Raw genomic sequence first — 21,179 nt, forward strand, 5'->3', positions numbered from 1 at the left:
AAGTGTCGTTTCCGTTTCTGCCAAATCATCGCAATATTCTGTCGCGAATTACTGCACACAGTAAAAGTTTGATTTCGAATGTAAAAAGCGAAATTCTCACGAGTTAGTTCGACCATTCAACAGCGCGTCGATCATTATCTATCCAACATATTTTTTTGCGAAATGTGTTATCAGTATGAAAATATGTATTTTGTTAACTTGTAATTAACCGAATTTGTAATGAACACACGTAATGAACACACATTTAAAGTTTTAAATTATTCGCTTTTAAAAAAAATTAAGCTCCATTTCGTAATGGAAAGAAACAGAAATATTTCAAATTACATGAGACAATTAACAACAGCATTACATTTGAGTCAAAGTTGCCATCGAAAAATCGAATATCGATAATATTAATGTTTTATAAATGATATTTTTCACAAATTCTATTTTCGGGAATATTTAGAAATAAATATAAAGATTAGTATAATCAACGATTATGCTTTTATCATTTAGTTTCAGCATTCGACAATTTATTATATAAAATTATGACAAATTATTATGCAGTTTATTGCATAATGTTTATTGTAATAATGAAAACTGTTATAATAAAATAAAAAACGATCAAGTTATAATAACGTTATTTCTTTGGGTTTCTTATACAATTTTTCGACAACCCCAGGTCACAAACGTGTTCATCGAACGCACTTCAATCGCACGAGGGTCAAAACAGGATACGGTCCCCGCGGAAGGGGGCCACATGGTCCCCGTTCCGTGCGCGCACTCGCAAAATATCGAGAGGGAGCAGCGAAATGTCGAGTCGGAGCGTGTTAACGCACACAGAAGAAGGGATGGCTCGCTTCCTGGAAAGCTGGGGCTGGGCACCTGTCCCTCAGGGATTACCAACTTAGACGAGGACGCGCGGGCCTCGTGTCTCGATAGCCACGAAGCGAATGAGCGCCGCTGCGTTGTTAAACACGCCATCACGTGCGTCCGTTTGGAGCGTCGTTCCAAAACGGTTTCGCGCACTTCGTCTCTACTGTCAGTCCGACAGTGTCAATCTGTCAGCTTTCCAAACGCGAGACTCCGAGATCGGCGAGAGCGAGGGCGTCTCAAATGCCCTCCTCTGATCCGATAAGAATCCGATCTGATAAGAAAAAGAGAGAAAAGAAGATGAAATTTTTTGATCATCGTCTCGAGGAATGGTGATTGCTCGCCAGAGCTCATGAAATTGAGCCTGATCGTACGCGATCACAGCGGCAATGACGGCGGCGGTCGATATTTTCAAGACAGATAGTAAGTGAATCAAGACGAGCACGACAGTAATGCCGGACGTCGAGAGAAACGAAGCGACCGGGCGATCTTTCAGGGGGACGACGAGATCACGTCGACGGAGCGAGGAGACGCGTTCGAAACGGCATGCACACAGTTCACAGGCGCCGTGGACGTTTTGCGCCTGCGACAACGACGGACGCGTCCAACGCGCCGGCGCTCGGCGTCGCGCCGCGAGTCTGTTGCCTAGCAGCGGGCTCCAGCGACATGTGGCGGCGGTTCCGACCACAGGACGCTTGAATATGGCAAGACTTTTTTTTTGTACTCACCGGATACCGCGGGCACGTAGGTGAACGCCAGCAGCACGAGCAACAACGGTCCAACCGTGAGCGCGTAATCCAATCTTCGCCTTGGCAGCGACATGGCGCCGTGAATATTACAATTTCTATTTTTTTTTTTTTATCCACACACGTCGGGTAGACACACACTCATCGGAAAGGGGCACGGGTGCACACACTCGGGAAACGAACGGACGAACAGACAGACGGACGAACGGACGAACGGGCGAACGAACGGATGGACGGACACTCACCGGCGCGATGCACACTTGTTCGATATTAGTTCGGTATTATCGCGCGCCGTCACTCGACCGGGCGCATCGTACGCGACGCGCGTCACCAACGGATACGTCACCAACCGGATCCCAGTGTGCACGGCGTGCTCGTGCGGCTACGGGAAAAAAAAGCATACGGCACGACGTAAATGAACACGACCGCGTCCGAAACACTTCTGGGATCCCTATTGTTCGCTTAACGCGCTGAAAGTAGTTCCGCTGTGCGCGCGCACCTGCCTCCGTGCGCTGTATCGCTACGCTAGTGCGGGATGGCCGACCACGGCGACCAATCAAGACGCGGTTACAACGGCACGCCGACCGCAGAACGCCTCTGATCACTCCCTCGTGAAGCGTCGAGATGTTCGAATATTTTCGAGGGGATGATTCGAGCTCGCCGAACGATGTGTATGAAAGTTTTTTTTTTTTTCATTCTACGCAGATGTGTCGGATCAAGAACGAGAGAAAAAAAAACTTGCGTACGGTTACATGCTAATATGTCATTAATCATGTTTCATATAATTTTTGAAGTTTTATATATACATATATACATATACATACATAATATCGAACAGTTATGCTTCTTAAATCACATTAAACAACGATCAAATTAAAATCAGATCAAATTAAATTGATGCCGATATTACCATCAATCCTTTACGGTGGTAGATAGTGAAAAGTTATAAGAAGCAATCGATTACGATGCTTCGAGTACCAATATGCAACAAGTCGCGGTCGACGTACCGCGAAGAGCACATAACATGCCTGATCATTAATTAACGCTCAGCCGCGCTTGATTGCGTGCAACGCAAAATTCATCGCGGCTATAGCCTTAACCGCTGAGCGCTTTAACGAATACAAATGCGGAATTATAATTCGGTGAACTCAGACCGAAGGAGTAAGAGAAGCGGAGGCAGAGAGAGGCCTTTACGAATAATTTTCTTTACCCCTTTGTGTCCAACACGCGAGATACACACACGGAGCAGCAAACACGCGCTTCCCATTGGCCTTATTAATGATGCCATTAACCTTATCATCGAACTGCAAACATCTGCGCCCAACAACGACGACGTAGCGCGGCCACGGTACAATTGTCCTATAGTGGCGTAAGGGCGGTTGATGTCCAATTGGTTAGATTCATTACTGAAAACAAAGCGTATGGAGAAACGGAAATAGTTGCATAATTACACGCGTCATGATTCTTTGCTGGAATTTTCTTGCCAAAATAATGTAATATGTAAATTATGAAGAAATGCCATTTCTTACATTTTTTCACATATTACATAATTTCTGATGATGAATTTTAAATATTTTAGTTACATCAATTTATAACAATGTATACAATATTTTATAGAAACATAAATGAATGCTACTTGAGTTAACATTTGCTACAAGTATGGGCATATCCAGGATTATTTGTCGGGAAGAGAGGTTTTTATCAACTTTGTTAATACACAAATAGCAATTTTTTGCGTTAATGAATTATTTTTTTGAAGCTTAAAATATCTCCTTGTTCTTGGTTTTGAATGAGAAAAATATTAGCTTTAATCATAACTTTAACTATTCTTTTTAAATTTCGAAGAGGTTGAAACCCCCAAACTTCTCCCTCTGGATATGTCCATACTGGCTACAAGTATAATTAAGTAAAAAAACGCAAAAGTGATATATTTTTCTCTAATATATGTTTCTACGCCTGTAGACGTAGTACATGCGTACCATACATTAAAGGAAATAAAAAACGACATGTCAACTAAAAAATTCTTTCTACTGACTGCTATGCTATTCATATACCACATCTTGAACTGGTCTTGGTTTAGAAATTAAACTGTGACTAATAGAAGCTATTGTAACTTCCTGCAAAACCATCAGAAGCCAACGATCCGAAGAATACACCGTGGTCGATCTTTTGCCAAAAGGTTCGCCTCTGACAAGACAATGCTAGACCTTACTGTAAATGCTGCTAGGATTATGCTTTACAATATAAACATTGAATTTCTATTTATTTATCACATCACTAAGCAATTGTCACATTTTTAAATCATTTAAAAACACTGTGTTACACATCATTTTCAATCTGACGAAGAAATTCATGATGCGATATGCGTGGCTTGTCGATAAAAAAGTGTTTTTTAATTATTTAATAAAAGAAATCTCGTTTCTCGATCATTGATCTCAATGCATAAAGTATATTAAATAATTGACATGTAAGTTTTTCCTTTATATTTCCTTTATAGATCCTTTATACCTCAGATTATTTCTATAATTTTTAATCTGACACTCTTTTACTATATTAAATTTTTATTTTTAACAACAATACCTTAACATAATAACGCTAACAGAAATTTTGAATTAACTTTAAATAAATTTTATATGTATTGTATATATTTATAATATACAGAATTACAAATATGTATAAATATATTAAAATATAACTTTTTGTTTAGAAAAAAATTAATTAAATCTCGTAATACTTTATGATAACTTAATCCTTAATAATTTTATTCTATATTTATCCTATTTAAATTATGCATTTTGTATAACAATTCTTTATATATGCTGGAAGCATATTATGAGAGAGAGAGAGAGAGAGAGAGAGAGAGAGAGAAAGAGAGAGATTGTATAATTTTATTATCTGTGACTTTTAATGATATATTTGATAATTTGAAAATTTTTTTAATTAAGATATCAAAGTGCGCGCGCGCGTGTGTGTGTGTGTGTGTGTGTGTGTGTGTGTGTGTGTCAATAATTTCCAAGAGAATCATATTCATGTCGTCCGGACGACGAGCGGCATTATTAAGTCGATACGTTGTTCCACGTGGACACCCTTTTCCATTCGTGCAAACATGTCCGAACCTCTGACTTTGTCTGTCGCCGAGAACAAGTTAAACGAGCTCAATAAAAAGATCATTGAGATCAAGAAGAAAATCCAGTTGTCAGGTAACGATTCAAATCACATAAAACATCCTTTGCTAATTTATACCGTTCCTGACAATCGTTCGCAAAGTCAGTGCTGCAAAATTGCTTTACGATAAAATTGCAGAGCTACAGCTTACGATTATGTAGAAGGTGTGCTACTTCTATCGCCTTATTTTTTTTAACAAGTAGAATTGTGTTAACTGCTTGAAGTCATTTCTCAATCTTCAAGATTACTATTTTTTCACATAATAAAAGATAAGAAATAATACATTTTTATTAAATTAAATTCTATAAAAAAAGTTAAAAATATTTTTAATCAATTTAGATTTATTTCAATAGGAATTTTGTTTTTTTGTTGTATTGATATTGTTTTGTATTGTTATTGTATTGATACCATGTCGGAAATTGTAAATATATTGACTGCAAATTTTACAGTTTCAAAAATGATGCGTTGTTATGCATTATAAGTACAACACCATATATTTTAATATTCAGATATTTGTTACACCACACAGCAGGGCGTGCCAAAAAGAGACAGCTCACTGACATTTCAGGATCGTATTATACAATGATAAATATGAACAAGTCGAACTGGAATAACCAGTATTCGAGATGGCATGGTTTCTTGCGTATATAAAAATAGTGACATAAAATAAAAAGATGGAGTAAAATTTGAAATATGGTCAATTAGATTGCGTGTTATAAGACAACGAAGCGAAATGATTGTATTTCCATTGCGTAATTATCAAGCAAGATTATCAATGTTTTTAAATACAAAGGAAAAATTGATAAAGAATGTTTGTATATAGTACATTCCCATTTTACAAAATATAAATAAATAAATGGAAATTTTTCTAAAAAATGCTTATTATTTGTAAGAAACAACAATTAATAATAAAATAATTATATTAAATTATCTCTTTCAAATTATATTAATATTTAATTAATAGTTCTTTGTACGGTTATAAAGAAAGCTGCATGCGCGCACATATAATATAATAATTTCAATAACAGAAGATACACATACACATACACACACACATATACACATATGTTCCTTAATTAAATTTTATTATTTTTTATTTTTTATTAATCAATCCAATTTTCATATAACAAGATATTTTTTTAATATTTTATCTTATTATATTTATTATGTTTATCTTACTTTATAAATTATAGTTATTTTATAATTAAAATTTTATAAAATAATTCTGAATTAATTAATTTGTAATTTTCTAGATAAATAATCGTCTACGAAATTAAAAAATTATCACGAAAGCTCCTATGAATGAATTCCTTTACACCACAAGCTTCTTGCAGCGTATTTATATTCGTATTAATAACCCGACGTTGGACGCAAATAATAAGCAGCTTCGATAGTGATGAATGTTGAATAGATTGATTTTTAAAGATCTTGTGCCATTACAGAGAAACTGTCGAGACTGAATAGATTTATCTATCCTTGTAGACTCAATTATTTGAACCTAATCAGTCACTTCGCAGTGCGTTGTTGTATGTCGCCGTTTTATGTACCATACTTACACATTGGTTTTATCGTATAGAACAATGGCAACTTTGGCAATAACAGTTGGCGATCAAGTTTTACGATTCTTCGTAAGTCGAGACACGTTCGCATTTCTCGTGACAAAGATCGAATTAACGTATCACCTGAGCTCATGCGAGCGACCATGCATGGCTTGACTCCTTTTTCATTTTCTTTTTTCTGAAAGTCCTAGGAAAACGATAACAGCCTGTTATTAAGGACCTATCCCACGTTCGCTTTTGATATCGGATAATCGATTTTGTAGAAAATTGCAATATTAATCGAGAGTTTGTCGCGATTCGAGTGTACATTTGTATATGTTGAATATATAAAACAGGGTGTGCTCAAATAATTGATTGATTCATGATCTAACACCAGTATGATTACTATTCACGTGTCTTAGTCCTACATTGTTATTACAGAAAGATTTAGGGACTATGTTATTTCAGGAAGTTTTCAGCAATTACTCTAATTACTGTTTATTTTGCAATTTATAACGTTCAACTTTCTCGCGTACCATCAACGATTTATTAAAATGACAGATATCGATTAAAGCGAGAGGTGTAATTGTAAGGAAAAAATTTTACCTTCTATGAATCCTTTTAATAAATAAATACTGTTGTACATATAACTTTGCAACTTTTTACGTTCGAGAATATGAATACAAATAATATATAATGGTATTTTTTCCAGAGGGTCAAAGAAAGGCTACTTTCGAGGAATACGATGCGAAAAAACGTGACAACGCTCAAAAAATTTCTGATCTCAAGAAAAAAGTTAAAGAACTTTATATGAAATATGCAGAAGCAAAAAATGTAACGTCCGAAAAAAAAAATGAAGAAAAATAAATAAGTGAATATTAGCATTTACGAATTAATGTAATTTTTTTTAGAACAAAGAGGCAATAGAACGCGCGGCACTCCTCAGCCGCGATTCTATAGCCTGCGTGAACAAATGCAATTTGGAGGAAATTATAAGCACGGCAAGTGAGAACAATGTACGTTTAAGGAAGAAACTAGATCTAATAAAATATGAAAAAGAAAAGGTAAGTAATTCTACATATGATTTCGAATCATGACAGATAATGATTATTATTATAATATTAATATCTGCATCCTTTTAGCACGAACGCACTTTGAACAGTTTACAAACGGAAAGTAAAGAATTGGCATATAGACGTAGTCATTGTGTGTTCAAGAAGAAGACGGAAAATCCTATGAAAAAGGTAATTTTTAATCTAAATTTGCTAGGTAACTTTTATAATAAATGCATTTTACTACTTGCGTAGAAAATTGAAAGTCTGGAAGTACAATTGGAGCATATTCGAATGATGCAGATTAAGGCAAATATTGCGCGCATGAAATACCGTTCTGTCTGCTCTGAGTTAAAAGAGAAATCAGTCTTTTATGCTTCTTCCTTGAAAGACCTAGAAGACGGCATAAGGCAACAGGAAAACGAGATCAAGCGCTTGCAGGCAAGGCCTTGAAGAGAGTAACAACCAGTAATGAGAAGAAAGTAACAGAAACGTTTCGATGACATTTTGCTTAATATCACGTTGATTGCAGGAAGTGAATGAGGAAGCCATAGAATTGAAAGATAGTACTCAAGAGGCCTTGGTGAAAGAGGAGATCGAGGAGACAAGTTCCAGCAAAAAGCGCGACTCTATCATTAAGGAATTCAGGTCCACAAACAATTTCTTATTTCAAAAATTATTTTTTGTTGTTACGCTTTGTTACGCAATTGCATCTTCTAATGACAATAGTATTAATGACTTAGTCATCAATTATACTAGTATTAAAACAAATCTTGCAATTAAAAATAATTTCACAAATTTTTTTTAACGACAAACACGTTGCAAGATCAATTTAACATTTGACGTTTTTGCGCAATCAGGCAACGCGTGTCAGAACGGAAGATGGAACTGGAGCGGCTGGAACGCATGATATTTTATACTCGTCCGCGGGATAATTTCGAAACACATGGGAAAAGTCGCGTACAGATACAAGAGGACATGATCAAGGACGAGCTGACACGACTGGAGGAGACGTTCGCCAAGCTGCGGAGCGCCACCGGAGTGTCCAGGTCCGAGGAAGTTCTGAACCGGTTTTTGGGTCAGCAGACGACCAAAGAGAGTCTGCAGAAAATGCGAACAGCCACGGAGCAAGAGAAGATGGTGCTGGAAAAGAAGAGACAGGAGCTCACCGTCGAGATAGAGATGAGGAAATTTTCAGAAACGAAGAGCGCCGAACAGTCAGTTTTTCCGACAGTAAAAATTAATAAGAAATTTATAAGAAATCTATTCAAGATAAATTATTACAATATTATAAATTGGAATAAATGACATTGACAATTTAGATGATCTTTGAATTTGAATTATAAGCGTCCGAGCTTATTTATTTAAAAATATAAAATTTATATAAAAAAGTTTTGGTTTCATCTATTACGATGTGTGTAAAACAGATCTCTTAAATTATGGATTCGATGTACTACATTTACGAAAAATTTAATTTGCAATTACGTTGAACATTTTAGAAACGCGGAAGTAGTAGCGAAACTCAACTCGCAAATCGATGAACAGCGATGTCGAAGGGAGAGAGCCGAGAGTACAAGTCGACGAGTCCGCGAGCTCTTAAACGAGATAACTAACAGACTGTATAAATTGTGCGAGAAGTTTCAGGTGAGAGTTATTATTAATTATAAGTCCATAGATGACAGAGTCCAGACGGTCTGACGATCGAAGACAGAACTCGAGAGCTTAGAAAAACTGCTCGTTCATCATTTTATATATCAGAAAAAATGGACTTTTATATTCAAATAAGTTAGAATACTAGACTTCCTAGTTTTAATTTATCTTTTAATAGTAATAATACGCGTGATACATAATAGTTTCTAATTATGATAAAAGAAATCACATCTTGTTTCCGAGCAATTAAATAATTACTCGAAAAATCGCATAATAAGAGCCCACGATTTTTTAAGCAGATTTGAACGCGCGTTGATTAGCCGAATGAAAGTAATGACAAAGGAGTATTGACTGAATGATCATTTCTCGATGTAGGCTTCTAATTAACGCGTTTCTTTTCGTAGTGTACTCGTAACATGTCCCTACGAATTATCACGTATGAAGGAACATATTCGGTGGATAAAGCTCCACAATGTCGAAAATGGAAGTGCCGTGTAAACGCCTAATTAAATTAGTAAAACCGCCTCTAATGGCGTTCGGCTACAGTGAATATCTTCGACTATTTATTGTTCCTGGAAGTTTCCTAGCATCACACATTTTGTATCTTCGATGAATTTTCCTGGATAACCCGCGTTCCGTAATTCTCACCTCCGGCTACGTCGCCAAGTCCGCGCATTAACACCTCGGTATTTCGATCGAAAATAAATACTTCAACGCGAGACGTGAACAACATGAAAAATCAGTATTGATTCTATTGAGAGTATACGTGAGACGTACCGTATGTTAATTTCTGGTACAAATTGTACAGTCGAACTTTCGGACATGTTAAAATTGTCTTTGGTAAGTATTTTTATGATGAAAATTTTATTCTCTTTTTCAAAATTGAACTTAAACAAAATATGATTTATACATCAATTTTCATTTATTAAAGAACAAAAAGAAACATTTGTTTGAAAATAATTCTATTTTTTAAAGTTACGTATTACACAGAATAAAAGAAATTATTTTTAATTTTCGATGTATTATATGCTAAAAATTTTATTTCTTTCATATCTTAAACTCTCAGATATTAAACATTTATTTTTTTAAATTGTTTTGAAAAATAGAAGAAAAATATAAGCTCTAAAAATAACTTTAAAATGAAAATAGAAGTTTTTTTTGAAAAATCTCTTTTTAAAATATAAGAGAATTGTTTCCCAAAGACAAGAAAAATTCTTTTGTTGATATCAAACTATCATTTTATTCGCAAGATATAAGAGATTTTATTCATGAAATTTGTTATATATTGTCTAATTTAAAGAAAAAATTATATTATAAATATACAAGTATACAATCACACTATTTTTTTTTTAAATTCAATATTTATTATTGAAACATATTAATATAATTCAATCATACAAATAATTCCAATCACTTTTCAATGTTTTTTTTTGTTTTTTAGGCAAGTTATAGCTTCCGGCTTGATAAAAAAGAGCTAAGCTTTACTTCCGATGATCAAACCATTCCTTATTTCTTAAACATTTCTAAATTTATCAAATAAAACGTGCTGCATTGATCAGAATAAATAATAATCTGTCTGAAAGTTATGTTCGGTGAGTAAACGGATACGGTAAAACACCCAAGCCAAGAGCACGTTTTGTCTAACAAAAAATTAAGAAATGTCCAGTTTTTTTAGAGCCGAGCCGAAATTTATAACTTTACCTTCGTCTTCCGAACAGCTTGAAAGATGGAAAAAAATATTGAAAAAATAATAGGGATTACTGTTATAGTTGAACTCTATTGGTATGTTTCGACAATAAATATTGAATATTATAACAGAATAAAGTTATAAAAAGAAAAAGAAGAAGATAGCAAGGTAGCAATGAATCGTTTTCGGACTGTTGTATAGAGTGGACGTGTTTCGTTGGATAATTTTTGCATTGCGCTATCGCGCATTCTTGTCTTCATTTTCCAATTCCGACTTAGTTTTACCAATTTTCGATTTTGTGTTCGATTCTTCAGGATAGTGAGCGAGTGAGGCAGCACACTCGTCTATTAGAAATATGCTAGAGATACCGGGTTTGATTCCTGGCAGAACCAAAAATGTCTTTTATACGCTCGTGTCTCCTCTTCGGCGGTTTAGCAAACTGCCAAGAGTATCTTTGCCGGAAACCTCTCTCAATTAAGCCGTTCGGATTTGGCATAAAATTGTAGGTCCCATATGCTTGTGTACAATCTGCATGCGCATCACAGGTATACGTAAGCGAGAGAGGAAGGTCTAGTCATACTAGAATTCATCGAAATTTATAAAAATAAACGTTGCTTGTGGCAGAAAAAAAATAAAGATTATCATAATCGAGTAAGAAAAAAAGAAGCTTATAAAAAATTAATGGTTAAATTAAAAGAAATCGAACCGGCAGCAAACAAAGAAACTGTCAAAAATAAAATTAATAGTATGTGGACCGCTTACAGAAGGGAATTAAAAAAAAAATTAAAAGTTTGTCAGATTTTAAAAAAATTTACGAACCTAAATTATTTTATTACAAATTATTTTACTTTTTTAAATGACCGAAAATGATCGAAACTGAAATTAATATTCAACCTTCTTCTTTTCTTGGAAGAGAAAAACATTCCTCCTTCGGAACTCTTGCAATAAAATTTCAAAATATAGACAGAAGTTGATTGAAGCGTATATCCAGCAATCTGGAAAACACCGTCGCGTATTTCCATGATGGAAACCATGATGGAGTTCAACCAAAAATAATGAATTTAATATCATATGATGATTTAAGTCCAGAGATCTTTACTATTACATATACGCATGCTATTGTGGATGACACGTCATGATAATATTTAAAACAAATCGTTTTAATTCAGAAAGGATGCATTATTCATTGTATATTGTTCCCAATATTCAGCGACAATAATGTCCGTAATATTTTTACAAATTGACAATGCTTGTTCACTTTATATCTCAAAGAAAAGAAAAATAAATTTTTAAATATTAAAAATTTAAACATTATGAAGTATTTTATAGAAAATTATTATAAAAAATTTATTTGCTAAGATATAGTATTTTTATTTAGGCGTACAAATATATAATTCACTACTTCTGTTAAAATATTCAATAATTATTGTCGAAACATATCAATGTAGTTCAATCATAAATGAAATTGTTAACAGAAGAGCGAGCTTGACATAATAGACAGCGTACTGCTACAAAATACTTCATAATATTTAAATTTTTAATATTTAAAACTATTTTTTTTTCTTAATAATCTTAGAGTTAAATATTAAAAAATTTTAATATTAAGGAAAATACATATCTACAGCATGTTGCAGATACTCCCCTACTTGAGGATATTAAAATGGATGATACTTTAGCAATTATTGAATTGTTAAACAGTAAAATTAAACATGGACTAGACGTTTTAAATGCATCTGACAAATACCTTGAAACGATGGATGAAACGTTATTAGATAAGGTTGGTTTTAATTATCTTTAAAAAAGTTCGTGGAATGGAAAATTGCAATTATAATATTTATTATTTTAATTGCTTTTTTAAAGTAGTAAAATATAATTAAAAAATATTTCTAAAAAAAAATATTTTTTAAATTTTAGATTTTTATGATTTCATTTCTTTTAATGATAGTAATAATTATTTAATAAATGTTTTTGTCATATCGTATTACGTTATTATTTTGTATTATTTTCTTGTGTTATCATTTTATATATAAATAGACAATTATTTGCTACAGATAATAAAAGTTGTTTCTTTTTATAAACAATAAAAGATTTCACATTTTTTTCTAATCGACAAATTTCTAGATCCACAAGTCTTTTAAATTATAATATAAATATTTCATTGCTATTATATTGATGGGCAATCTTACGTAATTTATATGAACGACATTTAATTCGAATATAAATATTTAATTTGACAATCAGTCATAAATTCGTCTTTATTTTTCAGTTAGAAACAATGTCAGTCGCTACAACTTCGATAGAAGGCAAGACAATACGTATAAACAGCGGCAAACCATTGTTTCCGAAGTTTCCATCTTCTGCGATTCCGGCTGCTCCTCTTTCGGAGGATGAAGATGAAGTTCCGTCCCGAAATGTATTGAAGAGGCAAGCACAGTTGCTTGTCGATACCAGAAGCCGTCGCAAAGGATTTATTTTCAGAAGATAAATAACTCAAACACAGAATAAAACTGACTGATCATCGTAACATTTTATTTCAATTTTAACTTTTATGTCATACAATAATCAAAAAGGCTGCGACAGCAATTATATTAATACAGCTAAAATAACTGTGACTGCATTTTGGCTTTTTCAATAGTTGTCATAGCAGTCACAATTATTTTAGCTATATTGATAGCTGTACGGTTGCTGAACGAACGCTATTTATCTTGATAAAATAAAAACTATTCAATTATTTTTAACATTAAAATTAGTCATGTTTTAAAAAAATTAGTTATGTTTTTATGTTTTAAAAAAATTTAATTATGTTAAATGTTTAATTAGATAAAGTACGACAGTAAGTCTATGTGCCATTGAAAATATAAAAATATTCCAAAAAGTTTATCATATTTCTTTTTTTCTACCTGAATAAAATTCCTACTTGAATCAAAATTTAAATTCGGGAGTTGATAAAAACGATGAACTAATCAAAAGTTTGTCATCTCTATTAGGCTCTATTATGGGAGGCTTATTTTTTGTTTCTGCACTGGTTTGCGCTAAAACTTCCTATCTCGCTTTTGTCAATTTTAAAACATATATTTATTTTGTTTTAAGTATAACAAATGTGCACTTCTTAAGTATCGGTCCACAATAAATATTTAATTTTTAAACCGTAAGAAATTGACCAATCATAGTCGATTATTCTTTTCATATTCGATTATAATTGGTCAATTTCTTACTTCTTAAAGCTTAAATCACCTATTGTGGATCGACACTAATTTAGCTATAAAGACCAAAAATCTCCACCAAATGCTAGAGACACTACAAATAGGAGACTGGCCAAAACGAGCCAATTTTTGATTGGCTGAATATAAATGAGTATAACCAATCTGCACTGACTACGCATGCGAAAAAAGGGAGACAGAAACGGAAGATACACACAAATAAACATTTTAATACATTTTACTACATTTAAACATTTTATTACACATTTTATTAATGTCCGCCATTTTGTATCCAATTAAAACCTTGACCAGTTTTCCATTTCTAGTGTCTCTGCCGTAAGAAATTGACCAATCATAATCGATTATTCTTTTCATATTCGATTATAATTGGTCAATTTCTTACGTCTTAAAGCTTAAATCACCTATTGTGGACCGACACTAACGCAGCCTTAATCTTTTCTAATTCCGAAGCATATTTATTAATTCCCTAGATTTCCGCCTTTCCGCCACCAAGGCATACATGGCGAAAAAGTTCACGTGAAAAATTACACATTTTCACGTTTGAGAGAGTTACATGATCCCGCAAAATCGTATATGATCGTAAGTTCACGTGAAACTTTTCATTTTTCACGTTTCCTTCCTAGGGGAAAAATTACATGATCGACTCCCAGAGACTGGCCACAACTCTGATCCGCCATGTTTTGGCTAAATTCCGAGGAAGAAAGAACGAGAAAGAAAGAAATATACACCATCTCACTCTAATCAATAGCGATATTTTTTACTTTGCATTGATTTAAGTGTACTGTGCATGTATATTAAACACGTGGAAAGCGTGATAATATATTATTAAATATATTATTAGAGATACTAAAATTGCAAAATATAAGTCATAAATTAATTAATTGTAATAAATTAATATAAAAAATGGGTGGATGTTTATTTTTTTAATTTTTTAAATTTTATTTTATATTGTAATAAAATTTGTTTATAATAATAATAAATATGTATAATAATCCTTTTTAAAAAAAGACATGACATCGATACTTCTCGAAGTTTATTATTGACACTTTTCCACGATGAGTTCTCTCGCTGCGCTAACTTTGTAAATAGCTGTCATTGTATTGATTTTACAGAGGATCGTTTTGACAAATTTTTGTGTATCAGAAAATTAAAAATATTATAGTGTAACAGTATAATATTACATTAATTTTTGCTCTTGTATTGAAAAAGATAAATAGCGAAAAAAAATAAATTTAAAATCGTTAAAATTAAAGAATATATATTAATAAATTGATAATATAATTATGTAAAATAAAGTTTTATAAATATACACATTTTATTTCTTTTAAAACGCTTATGTTTTTAAATTATAATATTACAATTTAAGATTAATGTAGTTAATGAATTTGAAAATAAGTAGGAGTAGCCAAAAGATGACGGACCAATCAAAAATTGTTTTTTCGTGACCACTATAATCTCTGATTATAGTGTCTCTATCATAGACATAGTATAGATAGACCGAGCATACTATATATCAATTAATGAGCGACATGTGCGAGTGAGAAGAAACAACACCTCTCATTTTTTCTCTCTCGCTAATAGAAGAAGGTGGGGGAAACATTAAGTAGGGACTGTATCTATGATAGAGATGATAAGGGGAACACACAGTTCCCACTTAATGTTTCCCCCACCTTCTTCTATGAAAGAGAGAGAAAAAATCAGGTGTTGTTTCTTCTCACTCGCCCATTGCCTGATGTATAGCATGCTCTAGCCTAGCTATACTATGTCTATGGTCTCTACCAAATACGACATCACTTCGCCATCTATCGATGACTTGGAAAAGTTTGAAGCGATTACATACAGTCGATTTTGATGTATCTAGTTGTATTGATCTAGTCGCACGTGCCTCAAATCTGAAAGGTAAACTTCAATGGTCTTGTTTAATAAGAATATAAAATGGGAAACAAAAGGAAAAAGCATAACGAGACTGATTACGAATATGATCCAGCTCCTAAACATTTGCAAGTAGGTCATATCAAAAATCAAGAGAAGCGTCTTATCGTTATATTGGAAAATGCTCAACTGGAATCTGTAAAAGTAAGGCTATGTTTTCTCTTGTATCTTTCATATTTATAAATGTAATATTCTTTTTGTTTATTAACTAATTTTTTTGTATTTATGATTTTAACTTCATAAAAATAAACACAAAACATAATTACATAATTGTAGATTGGAAGTAGTTTTGAACTGTTGAATTGTGATGATCATGTAAGCATTCTGAAGAAATATAATCGTGATCCGGGTACATCTAGGCCAGACATTGCTCATCAGTGTTTATTAATGTTAATGGATAGTCCGCTGAATCGAGCTGGATTATTGCAAGTTTACATCCATACAGAAAAAAATGTATTGATAGAAATTAATCCACAGACCAGAATACCAAGAACATTCAAACGCTTTGCTGGACTGATGGGTAAATAGATAATCAATATTTCTTTTAATCATATGATGCAATTGATAAACTTATTAAATATTTAATATGATAATAAAATATTAAATATTTTATTGTAGTACAATTATTACATAAATATAGCGTTAGAGCATCAGATGGACCAATGAAGCTCCTTAAAGTGATTAAAAATCCAGTAACAAATCATTTACCAGTTGGTTGTCGTAAGATATTAATGTCATTTAGTTCAAACAAAGTATTAAATCCACGAGAACTTGTACCCACTGAAGATCCAATTGCTATTGTAGTAGGAGCTATGGCACATGGACAAGTAAATTGTTAAAAAATATAAATATCACTTTACAAATTATTACATGATATTTTATTATTCTTGTATTAAAAGCAAGCATTTAAAATTTTTTTTGTTTATAGGTCAAAGCTGATTATATAGAAGAAACTTTTGCAATTAGTAACTATCCTCTTTCAGGCGCCTTAACATGTAGCAAATTATGTACAGCATTTGAAGAAGTTTGGGGAATTGTTTAATAAAGAATTATGATACATATTTAATTTCAAGTTTTATTAGGCATCTTGAGTATTAATATACGATTAAAAATAGATTCTAATTAAAAAACTCAAAAGTGCTATTTGAATCCAGAATTGTTATCTGAATTTAAATTTATATCTAGAAAAGGAGGAAAAGCATCAATGTATCTAATCTGATTTCTAAAATATTTAAAATATTTTTGATAATCTATATTCTTTTACGTCATTTTTTTTATTCTCATATTTAGTTATAGAGTCCATATTTGGATTCAAATATGAATTTAATTATTGTACAAATTCGAATTTTAAATCTCTGCAAATTTTAATTCAAATCTGACAATTCTATTATTTAAATATCTTAAAAAAATAAATTCGAATCTCTGAATACTACTTTAAAGCGTTATATTTATTCACTATCAGATAAGCAAATATTAGATCCAATAATTCTCGAAGTTTTTTATATCAACTGCAAGAATAATTTGAAAAATTTCCACAAACATACAGAGGTGGATTTATAATATTTTAGTAAAAAACTTTCTCCTATTTCTATCTTGTTTTTAAATCTTTTTTATATAAAAAGGCGAACACATGTGATATTTGAGTCACATCGTCATTAATCAAAATTTACATAAAGTATACAATGTGAAAGAAGTAGAAATAAATATGGATTTATGAATTTAAATGTAGATTACTGAATTATATTTCTTCTATATCATTTTACGAGATCTTCTATATCGTTTTATCAAGAATTCGAAATAAAATATTTTAAATCAATAGAAATGTAAGAATAAATTTATATAAATAAATTTTAGTCATTTTTATTTATGTTTTATCATTATTATTCCCCCTCCTCTCTCTCTCTCTCTCTCTCTCTCTCTCTCTCTCAGTTTGATATAATAATGTAATAAGTGTTCCTAATATAATATTTCATACTAAACGTATTTCTAATATTATTAAATTATGTTGATTTTTAAAATCTAATTAAATATTTCAATCTTGTTGGAACATAGATATATAAAAATATATAAAAATATTTTATATAAAAACATATAAATATATAAAAACATTAAAATTTGGTTTGTATAGATATCCTGTAGCATTTCATGTTGCATTTTTATTACTTGAGATATACGATCTTGTCTTTCTTTTTATTTTAATCCTATCTTTTTAAAAAAAAGAAAGCACATGCACGTGTACACGTTCACTGCAAAACATATATAAATATTTATTAATTAAATAGTTGGGATAATAAAAGAGGAAAAGTATATATTTGGATGATATAATTCATGAAAAATCTCAATATCACGTGCTACGTTTTATTGATATAGAATTCTAATTTTTTTCTAGAATTCTGATTGTTTACTCAATTAAATATCACGTGTTCATCGTCAATGTGAGAGCATATCAATTTTATAATTTATTATATATTTTTTATTTTTATCACAATTTTACAACATTTATATTAACGCGTATGTTGTACGTATTTGTTAGAAAAAACTCAGAAAAGAATATTTTAATTAAAATGTGATAAGATCGTCTCCGGAACCCTCGTATCTTGCGATTGATATAAATTCGAAATCAAACTAGTCTATTTTAATAAAAATGAATTTTCGTGATGCTCCAATGTCCTTTTTAATTTTTGACAAAAATTTTTTGCTTTTTTTTCTATACTAGCTAATGGATAGAAATTTTTTTAGAATAGAAACTTTCTCTTGACATTTTATGATTGATTTATAGTATCTTTTCCAAGAATTTCTTATTGTTTGCTTACAGCTTACAGGTATGGACTTATATAGACAAGATAACGGCTATTCATGTAAAGAAACGTGACCATCGTCCAAAAGATTTGAAAAATTCTTCAATACTTTCTGGTCAGAAATTAACAAAAAATTTACCGTTATCGTATCAGTCAGGTATCGAAATGCCATATCACAAAAGATGACTCATCAAATATTGGTCCCTCGAACGATTGGGCCGCGTCAGAGAAACGTCGTAAGTAGCACGCGCCAATCGTCGTTAAGAACGCCAAGTTAAATGTGGCTGGAAGAGAGAATCGCACAGACAGTCTGATGTACCATCGTGTATATATATCGCCGTACGTACGTCTTTTTCTCTTCTTTTTTTTCCCAGTTTCGCGTATCTCAGTACGTGTCATCAGTGTCGAGGCAAATTCGTCAATATCAAGAGATATACATATTTATATATATATATATATATATATCTGGCAGTTATTCCGTCAACGTAGCCGTCCCGCTCGTCACGGCGAAGCCGCTGTCGAATCCCGAGGCGGCGAGCGACGCCGCGGCGTTTCGCGTCGCGGTTACGCGCAGTGAGAGTTGATCCAGCGTAGTGCGAGGTAGTGATCGGGTGTTGGACCTGAAGTGTGATTACGCGCCTCCACATACATAAAACACATATACATATATATAAGGCTCGTCGCCATATTGTGCCATCGAGAAGGGTGACGCCGTCGCGTCGAATGCATGCGATCGGCCATCCACCAGGAGTTTCCCGATAGACTGAGAGAAAAAAAAAAAAACGTTAGTTAGAAATTATCATATTTCTCGCGAGCATGTTATCGGCGATACGAGCGGCCACTGCGGAGTGAATACTTGATTTGACTCCCGTAGTGGCGTGTGTCACGAGTCCACGATTCTGCCCGACGCGTCGCGCGTCAGATTGGCGAAGGCCGCGCGATGTTATCACGTATACACCACGAGACGTTTGAAATAGTCACGGCGGATTCCGATGAGCTGTGTCACGACATTATTCGCCAGGTCGATCCGCGACTCGCGGATTTTTCCCGCGTTCATTCGGCATCTCGTGGTCGAGACGGACGAGGGGGGAAATCGATCGTTTTGCATCGCCATGTTGGATAGCGTTAACGGAACCTGTACGATATCGATAACCACGTACACGTCATGGCGGAACGCTACGTAAAGCCACACGCGGAAAAGCTTCGCCACGTGTCGACGATTTTCTAGAATCGTCCCGCCTGTTAGTTTGACGCGCCTCAGGCGATCGTTGAGACGCGGTCGGTACCTACGAAGTCGGTAATTATGGATTTTGCGTCTCGCGCTTTCCCATGATGCGTCGCGTGGCAACAGAGCAGAATCGTGGAATCGGACCGTTACTCGACACAGCGATTACTCATACAACATTTAAGTTTCTCGCTCTGCAAAAGCTGATTCTCCACGATACACAAGTTGGTCGACGATACAGAACTTTATTATTATTATTATATAAAAGAAAGAAAACTCAGCTACATTTCATCTTCATCGAAAGTGCATTATGGGTGAATAATGAAACGATGGAAATTAACCGTTGATTTTAGCCTTGGTTGCTCAAGTGTACACGTATATAACCAAATAAAGAATTTATGAATGCCAGTACATATTTCCATTTGTCTTTATGTATATAAGTATTTAGATAATATTCAGGCTAACACCTGAATTTTTGTCCTATATCTCAATCGATGAATCCGGATTTTTCCATATACCTCAAATACTACTTCTAGAAGCTTCTCCCATGCGTCCCTGTTCCGCGCGATACAGTCTAGCGTGGGATTTGTAAGAATTCGGATGGATGGATGGATGGACCAGGAGTGGCGCGTAGCGACGCCCCCGCAGTTCCCAATCATCCAATAGGATTGATATCGACAATAGATCCGTTTCTATCGAAATAAAGAGACCACGGAATCCCCGTTAGGCGTCGCTGTGGTGGTTCGTAATTGGCGCGCTTGCGTTCGGCTATGTTCGGCTCGTCAAAGTCGTTGCTCGTCGCGGCAGTGCGCGGCGAGGGAGGTAGACGGACAGGTCGTGCGTGCGGAACGGCGGAACGGGACCATTTCGGTACGTCGCGGAAGAATGCGTAGCCATTGTTGGTGCTGCGATCGTTAGTTTCTAGATCCGCGAGATCGCCATGGGCACGGAAAGGGACTCGACCGCGTCAAGCTCGAGGATCACATCGACGAAGCACGACGCGAGCCATTGATACGTGTGCCGAATCGCGCCGCTGAGACACGGACGTGTGTACGCCGTAAGTCTGGGACTAGTTGGTTGCGGATCGCGTCTCCGCGTTCTCATCTCGTCCCGTCCCGTCCCGTCCCGTCTCGTCTCGTCTCGTCTCGTCTCGTCTCGTCTCGTATCGTATCGTCTCGTATCGTATCGTATCGTCGCGTATGCGAACCGAGCGCTCGCACGAGTGAGAGTGAGTGAGTGATATACGGTGGGGCCACTACTCGAGCGGCGGCGGCCATAACACCGACCGACCAACCAAACTAAAACGAGCGAGG

The 21,179-nt window shown here is 33.9% G+C and overlaps 4 protein-coding genes and 1 long non-coding RNA gene across 11 annotated transcripts in view; 3 read left to right on the top strand and 2 right to left on the bottom strand.

Moving 5' to 3' along the window:
• Positions 1-2,037, bottom strand: part of N (neurogenic locus Notch protein) — a 233,018-nt gene extending 230,981 nt beyond the window's left edge. The window contains exon 1 of the mRNA XM_089084343.1: positions 1,581-2,037. Coding sequence (XP_088940469.1) covers positions 1,581-1,674 — 94 coding nt within the window. The 5' untranslated portion in view covers positions 1,675-2,037. The remainder of the gene's footprint in view (positions 1-1,580) is intronic.
• Positions 2,038-4,684: 2,647 nt separating this feature from the next.
• Positions 4,685-13,565, top strand: LOC105432224 (Coiled-coil domain containing protein 151). Its single transcript, XM_089084378.1, has 10 exons — positions 4,685-4,798; positions 7,014-7,135; positions 7,213-7,365; positions 7,444-7,545; positions 7,609-7,794; positions 7,886-8,001; positions 8,214-8,570; positions 8,853-8,997; positions 12,315-12,467; positions 12,957-13,565. Exons 1-10 carry the CDS (start codon positions 4,705-4,707, stop codon positions 13,173-13,175), a joined length of 1,647 nt encoding a protein of 548 aa, XP_088940504.1. The 5' UTR covers positions 4,685-4,704; the 3' UTR covers positions 13,176-13,565.
• Positions 13,566-14,927: 1,362 nt separating this feature from the next.
• LOC148934765 (uncharacterized) lies at positions 14,928-19,130 on the bottom strand. Of its 2 annotated transcripts, XR_016141187.1 has the most exons (3): positions 18,989-19,130; positions 18,781-18,925; positions 17,757-18,089 (listed from the first exon to the last, which is right to left on the bottom strand). It is a non-coding gene; the product is annotated as an uncharacterized LOC148934765 (long non-coding RNA). The 2 variants fall into 2 exon arrangements; XR_016141188.1 differs by lacking the exons at positions 17,757-18,089; positions 18,989-19,130 and adding an exon at positions 14,928-16,653 and having other exon boundaries at positions 18,781-18,921.
• On the top strand, positions 15,847-16,904 carry LOC105432227 (ribosomal RNA small subunit methyltransferase NEP1). Its single transcript, XM_011646935.3, has 4 exons — positions 15,847-15,987; positions 16,120-16,363; positions 16,462-16,670; positions 16,772-16,904. Exons 1-4 carry the CDS (start codon positions 15,847-15,849, stop codon positions 16,883-16,885), a joined length of 708 nt encoding a protein of 235 aa, XP_011645237.2. The 3' UTR covers positions 16,886-16,904.
• Positions 19,131-19,284: 154 nt separating the features above from the next.
• Positions 19,285-21,179, top strand: part of LOC105432240 (homeotic protein female sterile) — a 28,407-nt gene continuing 26,512 nt past the window's right edge. For 5 of the 6 annotated variants that reach the window (XM_089084345.1, XM_089084347.1, XM_089084348.1 and 2 more), the window contains exon 1: positions 19,285-19,425. The gene's annotated coding sequence lies outside the window, so the exon portion shown is untranslated. Of the gene's footprint in view, positions 19,426-20,722; positions 20,924-21,179 lie in introns of those variants that run through there. The other variant, XM_089084346.1, reaches the window with a different exon arrangement.

This window comes from Pogonomyrmex barbatus, unplaced genomic scaffold, assembly GCF_055798465.1.
Source record: "Pogonomyrmex barbatus isolate J1 unplaced genomic scaffold, ASM5579846v1 scaffold8, whole genome shotgun sequence".
Classification (NCBI taxonomy): Eukaryota; Metazoa; Arthropoda; class Insecta; order Hymenoptera; family Formicidae; genus Pogonomyrmex; species Pogonomyrmex barbatus.

What these genes read in the sequence shown, in the direction of transcription:
- LOC105432224 (XM_089084378.1), top strand. Translation starts at nt 4,705, where the DNA reads ATGTCCGAACCTCTGACTTTGTCTGTCGCCGAGAACAAGTTAAACGAG. An exon ending in AATATGCAGAAGCAAAAAAT is followed by an intron (nt 7,136 to 7,212) that starts GTAACGTCCGAA and finishes AATTTTTTTTAG; the next exon opens with AACAAAGAGGCAATAGAACG. An exon ending in ACGAGATCAAGCGCTTGCAG is followed by an intron (nt 7,795 to 7,885) that starts GCAAGGCCTTGA and finishes CGTTGATTGCAG; the next exon opens with GAAGTGAATGAGGAAGCCAT.
- LOC105432227 (XM_011646935.3), top strand. Translation starts at nt 15,847, where the DNA reads ATGGGAAACAAAAGGAAAAAGCATAACGAGACTGATTACGAATATGAT. An exon ending in ACGCTTTGCTGGACTGATGG is followed by an intron (nt 16,364 to 16,461) that starts GTAAATAGATAA and finishes ATTTTATTGTAG; the next exon opens with TACAATTATTACATAAATAT. An exon ending in GAGCTATGGCACATGGACAA is followed by an intron (nt 16,671 to 16,771) that starts GTAAATTGTTAA and finishes TTTTGTTTATAG; the next exon opens with GTCAAAGCTGATTATATAGA.